The sequence below is a fragment of the Diachasmimorpha longicaudata genome, chromosome 1 (assembly GCF_034640455.1).
Source record: "Diachasmimorpha longicaudata isolate KC_UGA_2023 chromosome 1, iyDiaLong2, whole genome shotgun sequence".
Lineage (NCBI taxonomy): Eukaryota > Metazoa > Arthropoda > Insecta > Hymenoptera > Braconidae > Diachasmimorpha > Diachasmimorpha longicaudata.
In genome coordinates, this window is record NC_087225.1 from 4,030,831 (window position 1) to 4,053,603 (window position 22,773).

A 22,773-nucleotide genomic window follows, 5' to 3' on the forward strand; every position below is an offset into this window, starting at 1 on the left:
TATTTAAATATTTTAGATTTAGCTGTACATGAATACATTTATTTTATATAGAGTTTATGTTATCAATATAAAGACTCAAAAAAATGAATAATAGTATAATTCGATACAAGTGCGAGGGGGCGGCAACGAGTGTGGAGTTGCAACACACGAGTTAACACGCCCCCTCGCACGTGTATCCGAATTGTACTTTTTGTTAATGATACTACGTTAAGGGAGTAGAGAACTGTCCAAAAATATATTTTCTCACTTGTATCGAAATATACTAATATTTTATGTATTGTTTCATATTCGTTGAAAGCCCACACTTAATTTTGAATTTCCTATAGTTGTAAATTCTGGAAATCTGTCCTCTAGAGAATGATATTGTGAACATGCCCTAGATACCGAGGTTTTCCTTGTGTAGTTAGTTGAATATTCTTCTCAGAATAATGAGAATTCACTTAAACGATACACAACCCTTTAATAAAAACTTCAAATATATTTTATGAACAAAAGGTGCACTACAATGCGCAGATATCGTGAGGAATGGAAAGATCTCCGTTGAGATATTTCTGCTATGATAGTCACGACAATACTGGTTGGATGAAAAATTATGGAAGTGGAAAATAAACTTTGAAATGTCTCAGGGTCGAGAAAAACAATAATCCTGCTTATAAAGAATTTGTACTAAGCCACAAAATGATTATTACAGTGGACGATACAACAATTGGGGAAAAGAATCTATCAAGTGATTCCACGCGCATAGCTTTCCGTCAATAATGGGATTCGAACAGTTTCTTACAGGTGCAGGGAATTGAGAATTATTTTAATGAATCGATGTAAATTCTTAGAGAGGAATGGTGCTGAAAGATAAAATGAGCAATATTCCGAAAACATTCAAAAGAATTCCATAGTTTTATTATACTCTAAAGGATGGGCCTGAAATTTTCAAGTTTTTTATGGTTTTATAGGGGAGTTTGCTCCTGGTAAAAATTTCGATTGTCGTAAAAAAAGGGGATGGAAAAATACTAAATATGAAATCTATTTCGCATGTTTGACACGCAACATCTATAATATAAGATATTTATTTATTTCTCATTCGTATTCATTTAAGTTCTTTATACATACATAGATAATATAAAATTGATGTAACATAATAATAATTCATTTTAATTTTCACATATCAAAGGAAAAATATATACATATATATTCTTTGACATGCCTAGCCTAGCTATGCGCTGAAAAACACTGACAAAAAGCGTTACATGCTTTTTTTTTAAAGCCAAAACAGTCAAAAAAGTGAAAAAAATATATATATTTTGACTTTTGAGCAATACATATTGCTTATACTCGATAAGAATCAATAAAAGGTTTGCAGTCGGGAAATTCTCTGAATTCCCCCGGAATTTCCCAATCTGATAAGAAGCCCAATCGTTCAGTCACTTTGCTGTGAGAGCATCGACATAACCAGTTTTGGAAAGCCACAAGCATGACTCTTACCGGTATACATCCAATGACGTAGTTTCCTCCTCCAAGCCAACCTTCACCGACCCCACCCTCTTCAACAGTGACTGCTAGCTGAGCGTGCTGCACACCCGAAGAAGTAGTTACCATTGTACCACGCAGTGGTAAACAACTCGTTGCCCACCCATTCACCTCCCGACACGTGTCAAAGTAATTCAAATATTTGTGCGATGACTGTCTGAACACGTGAATGTTTTTTTTTTTGAAGGAAAGTGCTCAAATATGAATTCTCTACTGAAAATTCTGCCGATTTTGTTGTTTACGGAGTGCACTGGTAAGTCTTATGTTTTTTTCACTTCAAGTCAAAAGTTTGAGACGCTGCGAATGAGTTGCAACCGTGGAACGTATCACGTGGTATTCCACTGAGTCACTATCTAGCCGCTCTCACCTGTGGAGTGGGGCCTCAGTAACACACACGTTCCTCCGCCGGCCTTGCGAGGAACGAGTGCGGCGTACACGTGACATGTTCGTTTACGAAAATTCTGACGCATTCATCTTCGTATTCTCGTGGCGATGCCTTCGTTTTTTCTTCCCATAAGCATCTAAACCTTACCATCAAAACAGAGAATGATTCACCGGTTCAATAAATGATTTGTTTTGCTATGAAGAGTATAACGATTCATGGGCAGCCGGATATTGATGGAATTGAAGATAATTAAAATGACATTTGCGAACTGCAGGTTGACGTTTCCCAGTGAATGCTGCAAGATGTCTTGTCAGACTTTTTAACGTTTATTAGACACACTTTTCAGTTAGTGGATTTCGAAATGGATACAGTATGGAGAATGATAATTGTTCCGTCGAGAATGGAAAAATTATATACATGTAGATATGTATCAGGTTATGGCTCTCCATTATGTCATATATTTCGACGAAAAATCCTTTGAAATTTTTAAATCTCAATTTGATGACTTCTTAAATTTTGAAGCGCCTTCAGCGCCACAATCCGGAACATGAATGCAATTAACTTAATTTTGTAATCAATGATATGTAGCATCGTAAAACTTACTAAACAGCACTATAAAATTTGAAGGTCTATGATTTTTTATTTGAGGGTAAATGAAAAAAATGTAATTTTTGTATTTTTGTATTTTATTTTTTCAATATTTACCAATGCACAATTTTTACCGGAATCAAACCGGTAAATATTGAAAAAATCAAATACATTAATATATGTCTCTTATATCCAGTATCCAGTGAGAAGTGCTCATATCATGTGATTTAATATATGTCATATTACAACGATATAATCGAACTTTACTGGAGTCAAATGGCATTTGTAAAAGAAATTGTTTCTTTTGGTACGGTAAAGATGGCAGAACTCATTCATGGGATAAATTGGTACGATAAGGGTGGCATACGAGAGTTTGTTGGTATCATTTTTTCGTACAAAAGTCGATTTTTTCCTTTAATCTATCCACTACAGAAGAGTGTTTGTTATGGGAGTGGCGTGCAAATATGATCAACTTATTGAGTAAAAATGTTTCGGCTTCCGATTCATAACCACGTCATTTTAGTACTATGTGTATATTAGTAATAGGATATTTCGTAACGAACTGGGAAGGAAATTTTTCATCACAATATACGGAAAAAGTGTTTTCCAGTCACGCTTCGCATGACTATCAGTGACTGATACTGACTGAGAGGTACTTTTCTGACAAAACGTGATGACACCATCATTTGTTCGAGAGTGCCTTGTTATCTTTATCAAAAGATTTATTATAAAAAAATTAAACCTCATATAGTTTGCATTGGGAATGACGAAACCTTTCGTGAAAATACTTGAGCCTTTTTTGAAAGACCGCAATCTGTTCCAGATTGCATTTAGCTCGACTTTCCGTAATATTTCTCATTGAAATTAATCATCCATAAGCTACATGATGCTGTCATCCTCCCTGTATCTCAAAATAATCAAGAGCTATATATGCCATTGGAGATAAAATAACATTTATGCTCCGTTTTAGTCGTAAAAATATTTACGAAAAAATTTATGAATGTGGGCAGTGAAACGTGTGTAGTGAAACGGTCGAACCTCACATCTGTCATTCATTTAATAATAAGATAACAAAATATTTAATAATAATAATTGATGCGATCCTCTTAGATCCTGAAAAAGCCCTTGATAGCGTCTGGCGAAATGCCATTTTTTTTTTGCAATTGTAATTTAAAGGGAGAGAACCCGTATTGGTTATTTACACTACATCTATTACATAAATTATCATATGTTACACTACATACATTGCATAGCGAATTATTATTAAATCTATTAAATCGTTAATTTGTAATTTTAGAAGACAGTACGTATTATTTCTTAAATTGCTGCTTTGCGAGGGGATACGAGTTCCATCTTTAAGGAGGGAAGGGAGGGGGGTAATATTCATTAATCGTAATTTGTTCAACATGGTCTTTCAGTGGTCACTAGAGAGTGTACAGTACATGATAAACGTGGTCAAGAGAACAAGTTCACTCTGAATAGGAAACCTTTCAGATTATAGTGGTTTGCGTGAATTCTGTTGACGGACACTCTGATCCCTCTCGGCAGTTTCTTGTCATATTACAAGAGTGCTCATTCGTTTTTGAAGGAATTATCGTAGTATAGTTTTTCATTATTTTCTCATAGGCTCATAATATGATCTAAAGTTTCCTTTTCCCTTCGTCCTTAAAGTACTTTTTATAGTCTATGTAGGGAGGTACAATAAGTTTTGCTAAGAGTTTTGTTCTCTCATTTCCCTCAAACTTCCATTTGACGGAATCCAGCAAAAGTTGATTGAGTTCTCATTCAAATTGCTTACATTTTTTAGGTATTTTATCTAATTTTGAGAATATACGGGTTTATGGATACTTTAATATGACTCATCTGTAGACCTTGCCGTGGACAGAGAGAGTCAGAAAGTATAGCCAATGTACGTTCAGTTTACTCACACTTGAACTATTTTCCTGCCGAGATTCAAAGCCACGAATTCAACTGTATATATGTATACAGATGCGTGGCCATCCCTTTGAATAGCAGTTTAGACATAGGAAGTTGGGCAGGAGCAAGCTACTCCTACAAAATTTCTACTTGCCGTTACTACTGTTCTGTCACGGAATTGTTCATTGATTCGGGGGAATTTAAAATTAGAAGAAAAATACAGTTTTTAGAAATTGTACTTAAAATTATTTTATTACTCGTCTCGAAAATTTTAATCGTTTAAAATAGTATAATATTGCTATCGTAAAGGCTACCTTTTCAAATATTACGTCAGTTAAAACGTAGTTTTTTTACGGTCAAAATCTTTATCTTTGCAATACTTCTCGAAATTCAAAAACTTTTTTCTTTTCTTTTGTATCCTATTTCTTCCAATCTGGGAAACTATTTCATTGTTCGGGCTCATTTATTGTACTTTTCTATAAATCCGAGAACAATAGTTAATTATTCTACACCCTTATTACGGTGATCAACTGTCCTCTCCTTTCAAAATCTCAGGAAAAATATTCAACTGCTTTAGAGCTCGGATCATTCATTCGTTAATTTCGGTCACTCGGATAGCTCGCACACAGACACGTCCAAACTTGCGACGCCTTTTCCCCTTTCACCTTCCCTTCATCAGCTACTATACTGTCATGTAGAGAAATGAATGGAAATGTTCTTGTACTTTTTTTCGCCAATTAAAATTCACCAAATTTTTCTGCACAGTCCACGCGGACTTTGAATAAATAACTCGACACGTTTCTCCACATTTTCCAGTATTCATCTTTGCTTGACAACATAACATCGCAGAGTATCGACTCTTTTTTTTTCATTTTCATCCTTGTATTTTCCTATAGTCGAATAGTCACATCGCGTTCGTCCTATTTAAACACATAATTCCCGGAAGTCCAGCTCCGTTCACAGTTCATTGTTTATTTTATATTATATTTCAAATTATTCGAAAATTCATCAAGTATATATAAAGTGTGAAAATATATTAATTTCTAAGTGAAGTGACTTGGTGGTATTTTTTTATTCACTTTACCCGTAGACTTTCCAACAGTTAGGGGAAAACAATTATTCTCACCAAACTAAACAACTACCATCTGTATAGATGTGTGTCTCCGTTTCAGTTCCAAGCAAAAATGTGCTCTTTGCTCCAGGGACCATGACCTAGGTCTAATGTCCTTCAGATGCGTTAATGTCTAAGATGGAATAGGATAAGTTTCAGGTAGATTACAATAAGATTATCGTTCGATAAAATATTTGCCAATTTATTCATTCAAATGTTTTCAAAAATTTCGCGTTGACAAATCGTTCTATATATACATATAGTCTTTATCAACTGCATGCATCGGCACAGATGCTATGATAACCTTTACACTTGGCACTCGATGCATTCTGTTTGTGATGATTCTTTTTCTTATACTTTTGGGTAGTTACATTACAAGCGATTTGATTTTGATTCATCGGTAGAATTATTTAAAGTGATATTTTATTAATGGCAGGCTTCTATGGCCATTGCAAGTGATTCTAAAATGTTTTTATTTTTATCGACTTACATTTTCAAAGATTTCGAATTCAAGGCACTTGACAGGGTTACAAATGTTTTAGGATAAGTTCAACTGGAAGTGAAGCTACTGATCAGATGATCATGTCTAGGACAAGGTCTTCTAAGAATTTTACCATTTTACCATTTACTGGTATTTTAAACCCTAACCGGTGATGCGATGCGCATAGGCATCACATAAGAAAAATGCGACTGTAGCATCGCAGTGCAACAGGGATCGTGTCCTTGACAACGTGAAACTTTCCACCGTAAAAATAGTCACCTGATTTCCGAGATAAACTGGGGAATCAGTCGTTTTAAAACGGGAATGATAATTTCCCGATATATATATTCTATTATTTAATCTAGAAATGACACAGATACTCAATGCAACACAAAAACAACATAATTTTCAGCAACACCGGGTTATTTCAGTGCGAATATCAACTTTCCAACGAAATTATAGCTTCACAATATGAGACTGCCGACGAACATCTCCAAACGATTTTCAGTATCATTAATAACTGATTTTTGACTGTTGTGTGAAAGGTTCCACATTTTTGACGTTATATTATAAAAACTGTAATCATACCAAAATTTTAACTCGCTATCGTAATTTTTCATCAAATTAGTGCCTATGGAATTCTGAAAAAAGAAAAACAAAAAGGCCATGAACACTATTTGACAGAAGTGATGTGACCGAGACTTTACACGTTATTATTTTTTCACTGAGTATTTACTGAGATCGTCGGGTGATTATCTGTAATATTCTACTGATGTATCTTGAAACACGGCGAAGTTGTAAAATATATTTTCTTCTTAGAAATGAAGAAACTTCATTCTATTTTCCAACGGATCCGCTTCAATGAAAAAGTAGATATTCGGGATGTGAATTTCTCCTACCTATTAGTACCATCAACTTCGCTAAAACAATAAATTTTGTCACTACTGTCTGAGACTCTCATATCATAAAAGTTATGAACATACCCAATTTTGACTTGCTATCCCAATTTTCCATCAAACGATGGAATATAGAATACTGAAAGTATTTTTTAAAAAAACGAAAAATGACAATATCTCGGGATTTTGTGCGAACGAGTATACATATTTTCACCGCTTTGTATAGTGCTGTCAGACAATTATTGAGAAAAAAATTGAAATCTAGTCAGTGGTTCATGAGATACTCACGGAAATACATTCATGCAAAGGCTTAATATCTCTGGAACTGCTCGACCGATTGTGTGCATACAAGAGTTGGTACTCTATGAAATGTCAACTGCTGATCTCGATTTGTTGTTAATTTATGGTATTCACAACGTTCATCATGGTGAAACCTAAAAATAGCGATATCACGATTTTTTCCAAAAAATGTGGATATATCATATGTAAACCGAAAAATTTATCCAGTTTTCCACATATTGTGATGTCACCGGAAATTCATGGATTGGATTTTGGATTAAGTTGAGAGGGAACCGGCATTATTCTCCATATAATGTTACAAGAAAATATGACTAAAAGTTCAGACCGGTATTACATAGACGGGACTCACTGAAACGAGTATTTTGAAAATCGAAAACCTTCCGGTTGTTTTTGGGATAGTGAGGAAAAACAAAATTTACCAAAGTTGCTATATCTCAGGAAATACTCAACCAATCGCGCTGAAACGGCGCATAAAAGTAAAGGTTAATGAATCTTGTCACAAGTTCAAAATTCGAATTTTTAGCCACAAATTTCATCGTTTTTATGGAGACTTTTCCCAAATTCAATCTTCCCAATGTCGACTTTTGTAGCACATACACATAAACATGATAGAAGACCATCGTTTTTTTTCGTGTTTCTACACATTCTAGATAACTCTAATTGAAATCGGACAATCGAATAATCAGCCAAATACAAGGGTTTGGTGGAAAGAGAAAAAAATCCCAATTGACTTAATTAGAATGATTTAGGAGATGATCCATGTCAAGTGCTGTACAGTTATTAATCAATGTAAAAATACTGCGTCTCAGTTTTCAAGCAACGCAGAGACATTAACAGGGAACTATTATTTCTGCCTGTTTATTTCCACTTTTTACTGCGCATATCATAGATTCTTCGAGCTTGAATCGGGAAGTGAAATAATGCGGTGGAATTCAAAAGTGCGCCTGTCCAAAAACCGGACAATTCTTTTTGGAAATAGTTCCTCTCGTCTGTCATAAAAAAAGCGAAGAAGTAGTAAGAAATGTGAAATTAACATTAGTCATCTTGTGACACAAGGAGATTTCACAATCCCAAACAAAGAATTGGTTAAATGTTTCGGAGTACACCTAGGAATTATCTAAATAAAACTAAGGTGAAGGTGTCACGTGGCCTCAAAGACAGTTTTCTGAATGGTCACAACCAGAAAAGAAAAAATAGTTCTTCTCATAATAATTGTTCTCTATGTACATAATCTCATTATTCAGTAACTCGTCAAAAGAAAAGTTGATCCTACTATAAATGACAAAATATATTATTACGGTGATCAATACTTACAAAGCAAAATGTTATTTAAACAAATTTATACACTTCTGTATTCTCGGGATCTCCGGGGTGAGGAAAAACGGAAATAAATACAAAAAAAACATACTCGCGATGTTAATTAAAAATATCGCCCTGATACTCAAAATTTTAGACATAATTCGACCTTTGGCAATCGACGCGAGAGCAACGGTCGTAATTGATCGCTTGACCTTCCACCCAAAAACGAAAATGAACCCATCCAACCCCGTAAATCCTCTATTTCAGGGGTAGTCTCCCAACTGCACCTACACATTTCCGCGAAGACAAAGAAAGGAGGGGCCGTTAAAAATTAGTCACGCAGCTCGTTAATATTTTGGCTTAAGACGCGATGATATTGTTCACCCTAATAGTTCGATTAATGCAAGTCAGAAACCACAAGACGCGTTAAAGATCCGCAATATTAAATTACGGGTTAATAACCCTCACTTAAACGTAAAAGGTCCCCAAACAACACAAACTTCTAACGCCTAATTTCTTTCAAAACCCTTTTGGAATTCATTGAAACCTTTGGCTTGACTCTCTCTGTCTCTCTTTGGGTCACTCTCTCTGTGTACTTACAAACGAAAAATGTGGTCTGTTCGGTTTGATTCCGTGGTGAGGGAAGGGATTCCCTCAGAATTCCTTACTATTTTTTCTTTTTTTCTAATTATGCAAAAACTGTTGTGCCCTTCTTTACACATTAGCAGAATACGCTTTTTGCACAAAGTTCAATTATGTATACGGTTTACAAAAAAATATCCATTAATCTCAAAAGAGACAGACCATGTCAAAAAATATTTATAAATAATTGGATAACGCGAAAGTGTCTATAGGTCGAACTTTTCAGTTGTACCCCATAACGCTTATAAAACCATTATTTTTTATATTGGTTTTTAAGGTTTTAAAATACTGCAAAGAATGGTTGTCTGAATACAAAAAAATTTGATTTAATAAAAAAAAATCTCATGGGTTTCCTGGGTTGACACTCATTCATATATCAAGAACCATTGGTTGGGTCCTCAGAGTAAATTGACATTGTCATCTTTTTGAAACAGTCCAATAAAAATTAGGCGAAAGTTCCGATATTCTCAAGTGACAACAAAGATTCGGTGACAGTTACAAAGGTCCGAATGCAAAGTATGAAATGCTCCGTGAAAATGACATAACTTGCTGCATATTATTGACAGACCGTTCTGTACTTTTTACTGAATTTTCACATATAATACCACAAGTGCTTCAAAATTATCGAATATTTCCCGATAGATTCGTTGCAAACAAATGAAGGAGTCAAGTTTTTCAGGCTAAAAAATCACGAGTGCGAAGCACGAGTGATTTTTCCTGAAAAACTTGACGACTTCATTTGTATGCAGGGAACCTAGAGGGAAATATTCTATAATTTTGAAGCTCGAGTGGTATTCAGGGGATTATTTTTCCTATCCAAATTTCGGCCAAGAGAATTGTGCCATGACATGAAAAGAGGTTTATTTGGTTAGGTGTCGTTTGTTTACCAAAATATTCAAAAAATTATCGCTGATATTCGAGGTAGGCTATACAAAATATCAACAAATGGTGCAATTCTATTGGCTGAAATTTGGGTGGGAAAAATAATCACATATAATACCACAAGTGGTTCAAAATTATCGAATATTTCCCGATAGATTCGTTGCAAACAAATGAAGGAGTCAAGTTTTTCAGGCTAAAAAATCACGAGTGCGAAGCACGAGTGATTTTTCCTGAAAAACTTGACGACTTCATTTGTATGCAGGGAACCTAGAGGGAAATATTCTATAATTTTGAAGCTCGAGTGGTATTCAGGGGATTATTTTTCCTATCCAAATTTCGGCCAAGAGAATTGTGCCATGACATGAAAAGAGGTTTATTTGGTTAAGTGTCGTTTGTTTACCAAAATATTCAAAAAATTATCGCATGTAATACCACAAGAGCTCCGAAATTATCGGATATTTCCCGATAGGTTCGTTGCAAACAAATGAACGTGTCAAGTTTTCCAGTTTTAAAATCACGAGCGCGAAGCGCGAGTGATTTTTCTGGAAAACTTGACGAGCTTATTTGTTTGCAGGGAACCTTGAGGGAAATATCAGATAATTTCGAAGTTCGAGTGGTATTCGGGGGATTATTTTTTGCATCCAAATGTTGGCCGATAGAATTGCACCATGAGACATAATTTTTAACGAATTGCCATTTAATCTGTCAGATACAATTGAGGGTTACTTCAACATTTGTTTTTTTTTATATATATCAACATGCAAAATTTCCAGTGTAATTTTCAAGAATATCCGCTGAAATACCGTGTTGACTATACAAAATAACGTCGAATGGTGCAATCCTATTGGCCAAGATTTGGATGGGAAAAATAATCGCTGATATTCGAGGTAGGCTATACAAAATATCAACAAATGGTGCAATTCTATTGGCTGAAATTTGGGTGGGAAAAATAATCCGCAATATTTATCATACCTTGATTCTCGCTTGCGGATAAAGCAGCTTCTACGTTATTCTTACTGAATATTTCTCCCCCTGCAGCCATTTCTTGAATTACCCTCTTTATGATTCTGATAAATAGTTCTCCTTAACTGTGGAGTAAGAACTAATCGTGGATTTATCAACTGCAAATGAATCTAAAATCGATATGGATACCTCATACAGACAATACTGATTGCTACTGTGATCGATGGCGTGCGATTGCCCCTGATAATGCGTTAGGTCGTGACTCCGTTGATTGCAGCTCCAAATACCTGATAGGTGAATTTATCCAATCTAGTGAACAAATTCCTATTTATTGGCTCTTTGTATAAGGCGACTATAGTAAATTGCAGAAAATCCTGAATTGGAGTTTGTTGGAAATCCTACTAAATTCCGGACCCTTCCTTTTCCCGGGACGACTCAACGACTGTACGACCCCCTGGATCATAACAATCGGATGGTACCAGGGGGTTAACTCGGACATTTCCCAAAGCGTCACTTTCTTGAGGCCTTGACCCCGGAAATGCGTGCTAAACACTGCGAAATGGGTCATGTGGCGACAATTAGGCCAATTGTCGCCCGTGACCCCACTCATCACGCTCACTCTACGTGTGGATCTTCGATCGCGAACATCTCTGTGTATCAATCAGTGTATTAATTGTTCGGAATCTATCTCATCAGGTTTTTCTGATTCTAAATTTATTGTGACCGCTCAAATTAAAAGTAAATCATATCAATATTGTTCTCAACTCTTTTTAGATAAAGTGGCTAATTGTTCAGATCACCAACCGTGAATTCTGTGTGCTGTGGTTTCTCCCGGTCCCCCTCAATTTTCACCCCCCACCTCCACATCCTCTCACCTACTTGCCCACCTCATTTCCCACAACCCAGGTATCATCTCAAACAGAGTTGTTTCTTCTTAGATGAAGAATGAAACGGTTGAATGACGTATTAAAATTAAAAATATTGAGCGGTATATTAAAATACGTAATATATTTATTTTATAAAACAGGCAAAACTTTCGAAATTAACAGTGAGTTATAAATTTGGATTACTTAATCGGAGGGAATTATAATTTGCTTAGCAAAAACGTGTTTATGTAGAATTGTTAGAGAAATAAATTACGACAGCTCTTTGATAAATAGAAGTGTGTGGGATTGGGTAGTTCTGCATTGTTGGTTAAACATAGAGACTGGAATTGGAAATTGAAAAATTCTTACATAGCGTGAACTTATATACAATTTTGGGTAGGTGCTGCCGAACCAGTAGGCAATTTGTACGATATTAAGAAATAGAGTGGGAGGTAAATGTAAAAATTTGGAAGGAAGAGCGTGGATCTCTAGGCTCATACCTGAGTCGGGTGACAATAGTTGATCCCATAAAGTCACAAACGACCAAATAAAAATATGCAGCCGAGGTGAATAAAGGAAAACTACTCAACTATTAACAGGAAAATTTCCTTAATCCCCAATTAATTTTCTTAAATGAGACGACAAGATTTGAATTTTGACAAGATGTTTAGACGATGGGGAACTACGTATACGACTCGAAAGAAAATAAGTCTAGTCACTGGGGAACTAAATGAAGGTCCAATTGTGGAATTGTCAATGAGAGACATTTGGAATTGTCGATAATGAATGGACATTTGCGATAATTTCAAAATGCTAGATGCGGAGAATACTGGGACAAAGTTATTTAACATTACAAATATATTCCACAACGGAACAGGCGTTATAAACTCAATATTGGACATTCCAAAATGCTTATAATTCAAATATACGACTTGAAGTATTTGTGACACCTATGTTACGCACATAGACATTGAAATCTCGTACATGTATTCCGCATATAGAAAACAAATATATGAATTATATAATCAAATATATTGCACTTCAACTACATAGCTGCGGTATATATAATAGATACTCTTTCCACGTATGAATTAAGATGAAAAATGCTGTTCTACACATATATATAGGTCATATTTTAACAATGTGTGTGTATATTGCATATATCTGGAATAAATTTTCATATATATTTTCTCCATATTTGATGTTCCATGTAGATTAGTCATCTGCGCACCTGACTACCCGGAGAAAAAAAAATAGATTGACAAGTAAAAAAAATACTCTTTAAGAATGAGTCTATGCTATCAATGAGAAAAATGAATGTTGGGCATCAAGTTCCCGGAGAGAGTCACATGAGAAAATAAGGAAACCACATGAAAAATTAGTGAACGACACACGAAAATTAGAGTGCCACCTACGGATTTCTCAGTATGACATATGACTCTGTCAGTGTCAAGTCCTACTTTTTATACTGTTTGCCCTATGTCCTAAGCGTTGGCAGGACCATACTAATTTTTCAGGGATTTTTCTCCACGTGTGCCGATTCAGAACGTAATGTCAGATTATTCAAATATTCACTTTCATTATATTTCAATGATCCAGGGGCAGTCACAGCTGAGAACCAATAACTGGTAAGAAACAACAAAAATAATTTGGTATTAGTATTGATTAGAGTACCCAATATATGCTCATCGACAGTAACCAACTTATGCCGGAATTCCCGACCCCGATAACACGGTTGGTAATTGGGCCAATATCGGCTGGTCGATTATCGGGAGCCCGATTAAACCCCGCTTTCGGGTCAATCGTTGGCAGTCGGAAATATTCGGATTTAGAAAAGAAGAATATAAATTTGTTTCATACTATTTTTATCCTTGTTTGTTTGGCCAACTTCTGAGACAATTCATTAAAAAAATAAATCTATTGTACATACCTATGTTGTATCTGTTAATATATTTCATACTTAATACAACTACTTTTGTTATACTTAACATAAGTATAACAAATTCAATTTGATTCTATCTATTATTTATTGTAAATAAATTTATAATGCTACTATTTATGGATTTTGAACTCTATGCTTTGAAATGAGTCACGGGTTAATATCTCATGGGATATGATCAATTAATGAGCGATGCCATTCAATTATTAGAAGAATTAATTTGATGAAATCGACTAAAATCAATAAAAATAATATTATTATCACTGTTATGAAAATCAAATGATCACCGCTAATTATTCTATTTACTATTCCAAATTAGGGAAATTATAATTGATATCCCAATTAAAGGTAAATAATTTGTCATGAGAAAAGATAGCATCTCCGCAAAAAATCCGCATACATCGATAGCAATAAATGAAATCTCTTCTCCCTCTGGTTGTACATTAATCAAAATTTTAATCTCAATACAATTAGAGACCATAGGGCCCTATAAAATTAAAGATAAAGTTTAACGATGATATTGAATGATAGTGGAATTCTATTTGTTATCAATGGCCCAATTACGCATAGAGTTAGATGGCATAATAATTTTGTGATTTCAAGGACATCGTCAAATCTCATTATAAAAGTATTATTCCATCTAACTCTGCCTAATTGGGCTATTGGTCATAAATAGAATTCAACTGTCCTTCCTTTTAAACCAATATAAACATAAATTTAAATTCCATTTGATAGTTGCAATGCATCAAATCATAAAGAAACAAAATAAATTATTGGCACCTTAATACTTATCAATGCCATCGCAATTCGCAACCCCTCCAGTGGTCACTCATAACTCTTTTCGATTAACTAAGGCCACGGTGTAATTTTAAAAGATAATCAGGTCAAAATTTAGCAAATGCCAATAACCAAAAAAAAAATGTACTCTCCCCACCATATAATGGTTTTTGAGTCCCCAAATCGCGACTTCCATATTGTAGACACATTTTTGTCACACCTGCGCAGGATTCCTTAATCGAAAATGATGTAAAAGAACTAATAGAATGTTCGATTTACACGTGGCCACTAATTTAATCCAAGCGAGAAAAATTGGAGGTACTGATCTTGCTAGGAATCTCAGGAGAAATGAGGCCCAGACAAGATGTAATTCTACCTTGTGGCCTATTTTCAATTGGTGTGTCGTATGGGTGACAACCTATTGATTGAGGTAATTTAAATCTCTGTGCGATTGACCTTGCCCTTCGTTGAATCTGCAGACGGCAGTTCCACGGTGATCCTTAGGCGGTCGATTCAAGTAAAAGTTTAGTCTACTACAAATTAAATTGTTTAAAAACGTTTATTTTCAATATGCTTTCTCAATATTTTAGAAAAAACCGCAAAAGTCTTTTACAAAAAAGTAACAACTTTGACTGATAGTTGGTACCAATGAAGCACCCATCGTTGCTAAATCTGGATCAATTGCGTTACTCTTTTTTCAAACAAGTCATCGCGATAATACTTATCTCGTCACATCAAAATTCATCTATCCCGCCATAGAAAATTATGTTTTATTGTCATATTTTATTCTTCTTACAAAATCATGTCTTTTGTTTATCGATATTATTGTGTATCATCATTACTTGGAATGCTATATCATATGAAGACTTCATGAAAACCTTCTCTTCAACCACACTTGACAGAATTTGATTGTCTGATCGATTGAAGAGTTATCTGCTTTAATTTGTTTTATTTATGTATTCAAACTATTGGTTTATTCTGCTACAAAAAAAAATGTAAGCCGTCATGGGACGCCTGGCAGATGTGGAACATCGTGTGTGTACAAGTAATATGCATAGATGATCATATTATTACAGGAATTAAATATAGCCTAATGGAAAAATGAAGTATTACGAATTTCTTACAGAAAATGGTAACTTTATTTAATAAACATTTATTTCCATGTGATATAAAAGTTCAATATTAATATCAAGTGGCCACAATTTAAATATTTTCATACGTGATTTCAGTAATAGTTATATTTGAGGTTTCCTCTGCCGGTATTACTGTGACGATTGGTCGATGATAACTAAAGTACGTTACAAAAGTATTGGATGAAACATCATCAAGTTATCTCACAAATACAGCATCTATTGTTGTTCCATATTAAAAAATATGAACACACATTTATATTTAAAAAAATATGAATATGTTAATAAAACCTAAGATAAAAATTAAAATAGTCTGGTACTATTCGATTAATAAAGTCTTACACAACATTGATAGTATGCCTTGTGTTTGAATGATCAGGGTGGCGTCCAGTTTCAATAAGAATATGTTGTGATCCCTGCGATGATTGTTGGGAACTGCAATATTTTAAAAAATATGATATTAAAATACACAAAAAAAAAAAATTTTAAGTGTGGCTTCAATATACTCATGAACTCAAATCTTAGTTAATTATTGCAATATATGACTAAAGATTTGCAAATATAAATTTTATTAATAAATTTTTCCATATTAATTCCTTCATGAATAATAAAAGAATAATTAATTGAAGATAATATTAATAAAAATTATATAAATTATTAATATGATTAATATGAATATAATTAATTAAATCTAAAAATATCATAATTACATTTATGGAGATTTGAAAAATACGATCTACTTACTGATGACTTGGTAGTATACCATAGTGTAGTTTCACTTTCTTTGCACAAGGTTGATCACTTTGATCTTCTGAGGTATCACTATCACACATATTTTATTGTCAAAAATTAAAATGAAAAATTAAATAAAACGCAGGTTATGTGTACCGTAGTAAACAACAACGTCGAACTGAGTGAGACGCCACACCGTACACTCTACTACACATAATATATATACATAGGCATACCTTAGTATAGCGTGGCTATCCGTCCCCACGGCAAGTATCGCCACGCCAACGATTCGGTTTACAAGTGAGCCTATAGATGTTTCACATAAAAAAAATATATAATTTTTCTATTAAATTATACATAAACAGCATTCTTACTTCTTGACCATTCAGTAATCTTCAATATCCTTTAATATCTAATTTACATGAGGTGAAAAGCAAGTCAATTGACAAGATAATCTTTATTTTTTACATTTAGCAGTCCATTATAAATATTTACTGCAGCACATGATCTGCTGTAGTATAAATACACAATTGGGGAGATATATTAAAAGGACAGTGTATCCTCGGTTTGAGCACGTGCACAGTTTAGGTGTTTAGCATAATAGCATTTTCTGGGGGTCAACTTTGATCAGGAACAATTTCCACTTATGCATCTGATATTTAATAACGAGAAAACATTTTGCGTAGAATAGAATGGGCATTTAATGCGTAATTCTGGATAATTATAAAAATAGACAAATTGGAGAGCAATTTTTTTGAGACATTCTGAATCTTTGTTTCAGTATATTATATCTTAAACAATATAGTATATGTTTTGGTACAAGTCCGATGGAGTGGTAAGGAGAGCGAAGTCGAAGGATGCCAATTACACGAGTCCAAATACTTCATCGCATGTGTATCCAAATTACGATTGTTGTTGGTGATGTTACGTTGAGCGAATGGCAAAATGTGTAATTTTTCGGTTACGAGTTTCGACTTGTCGTTTACAAGTACATGAAAAGGCACTTCTTGACATGAGCTGAACGTAGCAGCAGTCGCTACGTTGCCCTAATTTGACTCTAACTGAAGATTCATTGGGTATTCAAAGACCACCCAAAATTACTGCCGCGGATATTTTAAAAGCTTTCATTCTCACTATCTTTCGATTTGGATGCGTCTCTGCTAAGAGATCTGACGTTAAAAATGAGAGAAGTAATGGTGATTAGGGAGAGTCATGTAAAAAATTTGAAGAGAGCCATAGTAAGAGGGGAAGATCAAAACTCATTCTTGGAAAAGGGTTTGAATGATTTTGTCGCGAAAGGGTCACATGGTTTGTTCGAGTCATTTGAAATACCCATAGGATTTCTGGCTAAGATACATGATGAATGGGTGGTGGTCAATATTGGCCCCCGAGTGGAGATTACGTTAGGCGAGCCTCAGGTTGGATCAGAACTTGACATGGCGGTATTCAGGTTCAGCTAATCAAGCGGAACTTGATGAAGAATTTATCAGTCTCTGATTTACTAAAGCTGATCCGTATTACTCTGACTCAGTTTCATCAATTTTCGATTGGGTGGGCCTGAGGGTAAACTGAAGTCCTCCCCCTGCAATTATTTGGATCAGATTCTGATCAGGTTAACTTGACCTCAAATTGAATTATCCGTCTACAATTACTTTGATGAAGGTCGGATGTGGTACGATTGATTTCAGACTGAGGTCCATTTGCCTGCAAATATCCGGCTTCAATTCTGACCACGCCAGCCTGATCTGAAATTGAGCTGGCGTCTATCATTATTCTGATCAAGTTTCGGTCAGGTGGGCTTGAAAACTTGAATTATTCAATTATTCGCACATTATTCAATTTGAAACCGTGAACCTCTGCCTATTACTATTATTATTGCTGTTGTTGTTGTTGCTGTTGTTGTTGTTGTTGTTTATATTATTATTGTTAAAAATAAAATAGAATTTCAATCGAAAAAACTTTAAAGTGAACAAATATTTCCAACACCCTTCATATGAGAAAAACTGAATTGATTTAAATTCAACATCGGTAAAAAATAGTTAAATTATTTGAGCACTAATTATGGTAGACATTCATCGACAGAAGTAGCATAAAGTAAAAAAAGCATTCATTTCCTATTTTGAATTAATTATCAATTAATAAAGGTTTTCGAGTTCAGTAATCAGATAATAATCCATTTTGCGTCCTCAAACCCTGATCCGACGACCCTCGCCAAAGGCGGATCGATTCAAGGCGTTGCATGCTTTATCAAACCTTTATCGCGTTGTTGGATCAGTACCTGAGCGATTGTCAAGTCTGATTTGGTCCGAGCTTAATCTGCACCCCAGCTAAATTTCCACTTGAGGGTTTTCAGCGCAGTTTCCGAATACTAGCACCTTTCAAAGTGACGAATGACATTAATTACAGACTTGTTGCTTCCATTCACAAATTTCATCACTGATTAACTAATAATGAAGAACAAAAACAGTTTTTACACCAGATCATTCAGAATCATTGACAGAATTATACGAATCTCAACATATTTGTCTTAAATAAACCAAACATCAAATCAAATAATTCATTTAACAATCGCTCCGTGTCAGACTGAATATCAGCTACTTGCATCTTTGTAATTAACTTGGTTGTAATTGATCGATAGAAGTCCACGCAGATGAAATACAGAAGATAGGAGGCAACGAGAAAGAAGAAAGAACGCGGAAATAATTTTTTTCATTATTCGAGCGAAGGTCCCCTTTCATCTATCCTCGGACAGAGCCATATTATTTATCTCTGAGACCACCTATCTCTTTTATTTTTTTATCCCCGGGAAGCTTAAAAGTGACACCGTATTTCCATGAAATGCTTGTCAGCAGATAATACTTGACGGAAATACATGGTTCGATTCTTATTGTTGCAACTCTTAGGATAATCGAAAACTGCCCTCCAACGCTTCCTTTTCCGGATAAAATTATCGATGTTCTATCTAACGTCTCGTTTATTTAAAAAAAAACTTCATAAAAACTTAATGGATGAAGTTGAGTGAAATCTTCTCTCATTTTTGTTATTCTTCAGACTTGACACTCTATCTCCACAACAGGCACCTATAATCTGGAGGGTATTTTAAAGTATTGGATTTATATAAAAAAATGAATATCCCTAAAATTAACTAATTGAATGCGCCTATTAAAAAATAGGAACCTTTAAGATTATTCGGACTACTATCATCTTCAATTTCAAATTCTTATTCTTATGTTTTTTCGAATTATCCAATTTAGAAAACTAAACTAAGACGTATCTCATCTGTAAGACGAACCGTTCTTATCATGAAGGGCATGTTCTCTCGCAATTTCCACTTGATATTGCAATTTTAGCGAGTACTAGAAAGCGCACATCGATTTTTTCGGAAAAAGCAATTTGAGAACGGGTATACAGTTTTTTAGTGATCTACCTAGACGGCATCAGGATGAACATTTTGAAGCAGAAAAAATTGAATCGCAGAAACAGCTTTGGAGATATTTGCGAATCACGATTTAGCAACAAAATGTATTTTCCCGTAAACTATTCAAGTGATCGAATAGCCCTTTAGCAGAGAGTTAGTTTTATATTACCTATGATATGGAATTTTTTTCAGTCAATTAATTGTTTAATTTTTTAAAAGTTGGTTTCAGCAGAAATTCAAAGTAAGAGAGGATGGGAGGGGTACATACAGTGCGAGATATGGTCTTCACACTTCGTATTTTTGCATTTCAGACAATTTTATGTCACTTCCAATGAAAATTGAGGAACGTCAAAGTTGACGGATAACAATAATTTGATTTCGAAGCAAAAAATATCTCAATAGAATCATTTTACAGGGAAATCAAACCGTGTTAACTGTATTTTATGGAATATTTTAACAGAATCGGCAGAAAAAGAAATATCCTTTAATTTTTTGCTATTCAGTCACTCTCTCTCAAGCACTTGTAGAATTGAGTCGTCAATTGTTTTTATATTAATGATCATCTAGTTAAAGGAGAATATAATTCAGTTCTTCAAAAACTCGCATCATTTTCCGGTCAAAGATATTTTGACAATTCACACATCGGGGGCATCCAAACAGTAGATATCACCTCTAGAGTAACGCCCATTTAGTGTGTTTGAGCGTAAAGCTGACTGAAACAGACGGTCTGTAAATAGGATACATAACTCTGATTATACTACTGAAATATAGATAAGTAGGCAACCGCTCTGGTATTGCCTTTAATATAGTTTTCTTTGCGAATAATGCAACATTCCCCTATTGTAGCTAATTCATACTACTATGGTACATTTCGTTTCATTGAATTGCATAATTTTTTATTGCATCCTTTCTTTTATAATGAAATTAAATTGAACGTTCCTCGTCCAGTGAATTGATCAAAGGGGGTGTTTTCCTCATAAAGAATGAAATTTTGAGGGAATTTTATCGAACCGATTATATTCACATTCAATTGGATGAATTCGAATCATCAAATCTGAAGAACTCATCAGAAATGCAACTTTGAAGAGGAAATGCATTAAAGCTTCAAAATTTCTAAGAATAATTATAAAAGTGAAATCAATGAAGGTAAATACGATAAATATTAGAAATTAGATAGTTATAATGATTCTAAACGTGTGAATGTTATTTATTCTCTTCTATTTAATACGCTGGAAAGGCACAAACGCTCTAGTTCATTTTCTTAGAGGAACTAACTGAAAAGACTAAAGGGCGTCATGCACTTCTGTTTAGACCCAAAAAAATCGAGGATACACATCATAGCCCAAACTTCTCGGAATTTTCACCCATTAAGATGTTTTCCAATGTCAAGTGGCAACACGAGAATAAAAGAAATACAAATCGTACAAAAACCTATTCAGTCCAACTGTAATTCAATTTTTGATGAATAATTTAAAGTGTAAACTCTAATAATAAGCATCTTTCAACATGAAAAAATACATCTATGGAATTAAGAAAAGCGAATTAAAAAAAAAAATGGACTAACCATTATTGCTGTCACCTTCATGTTCGAAGTTGCACAAGGGGGCGTCGAACCCATTTTTTTAAGCTGGCATTCAATTCATCTCAGACACGTTTTTAATGATCGTAGAAAAAACAATTTTTTTTTAAATCCCAAAATTAAATAAATAATGAATTAAATTTTGATTAATGGTGGTGGATAGGGCTTAATAATATCTACATATTTAAAAACATATATTTAATTCCATGAAATCATTGGCGAGCAAGCGAAGACGAACGCGAAACACAATTTTTTGTATAAACATACATATACGTTTGAACATGATGCAAAAATTGCATTTTCAGAAGTTGGGGTTCATAATAAATCGTTGCGTCATCGAAAAAACGGAAACTTGAATTTTCACGATTCCAATGCAGCCGTTGAGAAGTAAAAAGGATGTCCTTTCCCCTCCTTCTACCAATTTATCTCATGTAACACTGTACACTTTCCACATTATCCTCAGCTTTATCGAAAACGCATTATAACGTTAGACCCTCACTGTCAATGGTGAGGTCCATACAAGTGGCGCCAACCGTGTGTCGTATAATTTTTTTCCCTCTCTAGTGCAAGAGTATCGTTAGCTAATAATCTAGCTAGTGTTTAAAGCCGATAGTATGGACGGGTGGATGGAGAACAGTTTGATAAGAGCTTTATCGCGAGAGGGAAAAAAGGACTTCCTCTGGGGATCGTAGCTGCGCAGAACTCAAATATAGGAATTTCAAGGGAGACTCTTATCTCTATGAGTGATAAATCATACTCTGATAGCATATTCAGTTATTGTGAAAAAATCAAAGCTGATGTTCTAGAATTTTTTCGACGAAGTGGTTGAATGTTTTGGCTCCTTTTCATTAGACTTTATCATCATGCACTAATTATGGTACGTTATAAAAATTAAAAATTGATTTTTACTTCAAAATGGACGCTCGGTAATCGTTTCAATTTGAGTGTTGCATTTTTTGTTTGGTATTAAAAGTCTGACAATTCAGTGTTTAGTCTATGCGACCATTTCCATATCAAATTCTTCAAGTACACCTCGCTAATCGGAGTGAGGACTCTCTTTCAAATAGATGCATTGGATGCATTGTTGAGCTGCCTCTATCATCGGGATTCAATCAGGAGTCGAGATTCAGGATTGAATTTATCCATTGATTCTTTGAATTGTTGATTTTTTTCTCTAAAATCGGTTGTCTACCGATAATTGTAAGGTTGTGTCGTGTGGACTAAATGTCACATATTTTCAAATGAAATTTTCCAAAAATTAATGCAGTATCTTTTTAATTTTCGATCTGGATATATATATTTTTTAATATGTCGATAAAAGCGTAGGATCAAGATCATAAAGGA

At 34.4% G+C, this 22,773-nt stretch overlaps 1 protein-coding gene across 3 annotated transcripts in view; it reads left to right on the forward strand.

The window, feature by feature from the left end:
• Positions 1-1,569: 1,569 nt before the first annotated feature.
• Positions 1,570-22,773, forward strand: part of LOC135167356 (vascular endothelial growth factor receptor 1) — an 82,148-nt gene continuing 60,944 nt past the window's right edge. The window contains exon 1 of one of the 3 annotated variants that reach the window (XM_064130477.1): positions 1,570-1,777. In XM_064130477.1, the coding sequence (XP_063986547.1) occupies positions 1,726-1,777 (52 nt within the window). In that variant the 5' untranslated portion in view covers positions 1,570-1,725. Of the gene's footprint in view, positions 1,778-22,184; positions 22,307-22,773 lie in introns of those variants that run through there. The other 2 variants (XM_064130485.1, XM_064130510.1) reach the window with 2 other exon arrangements.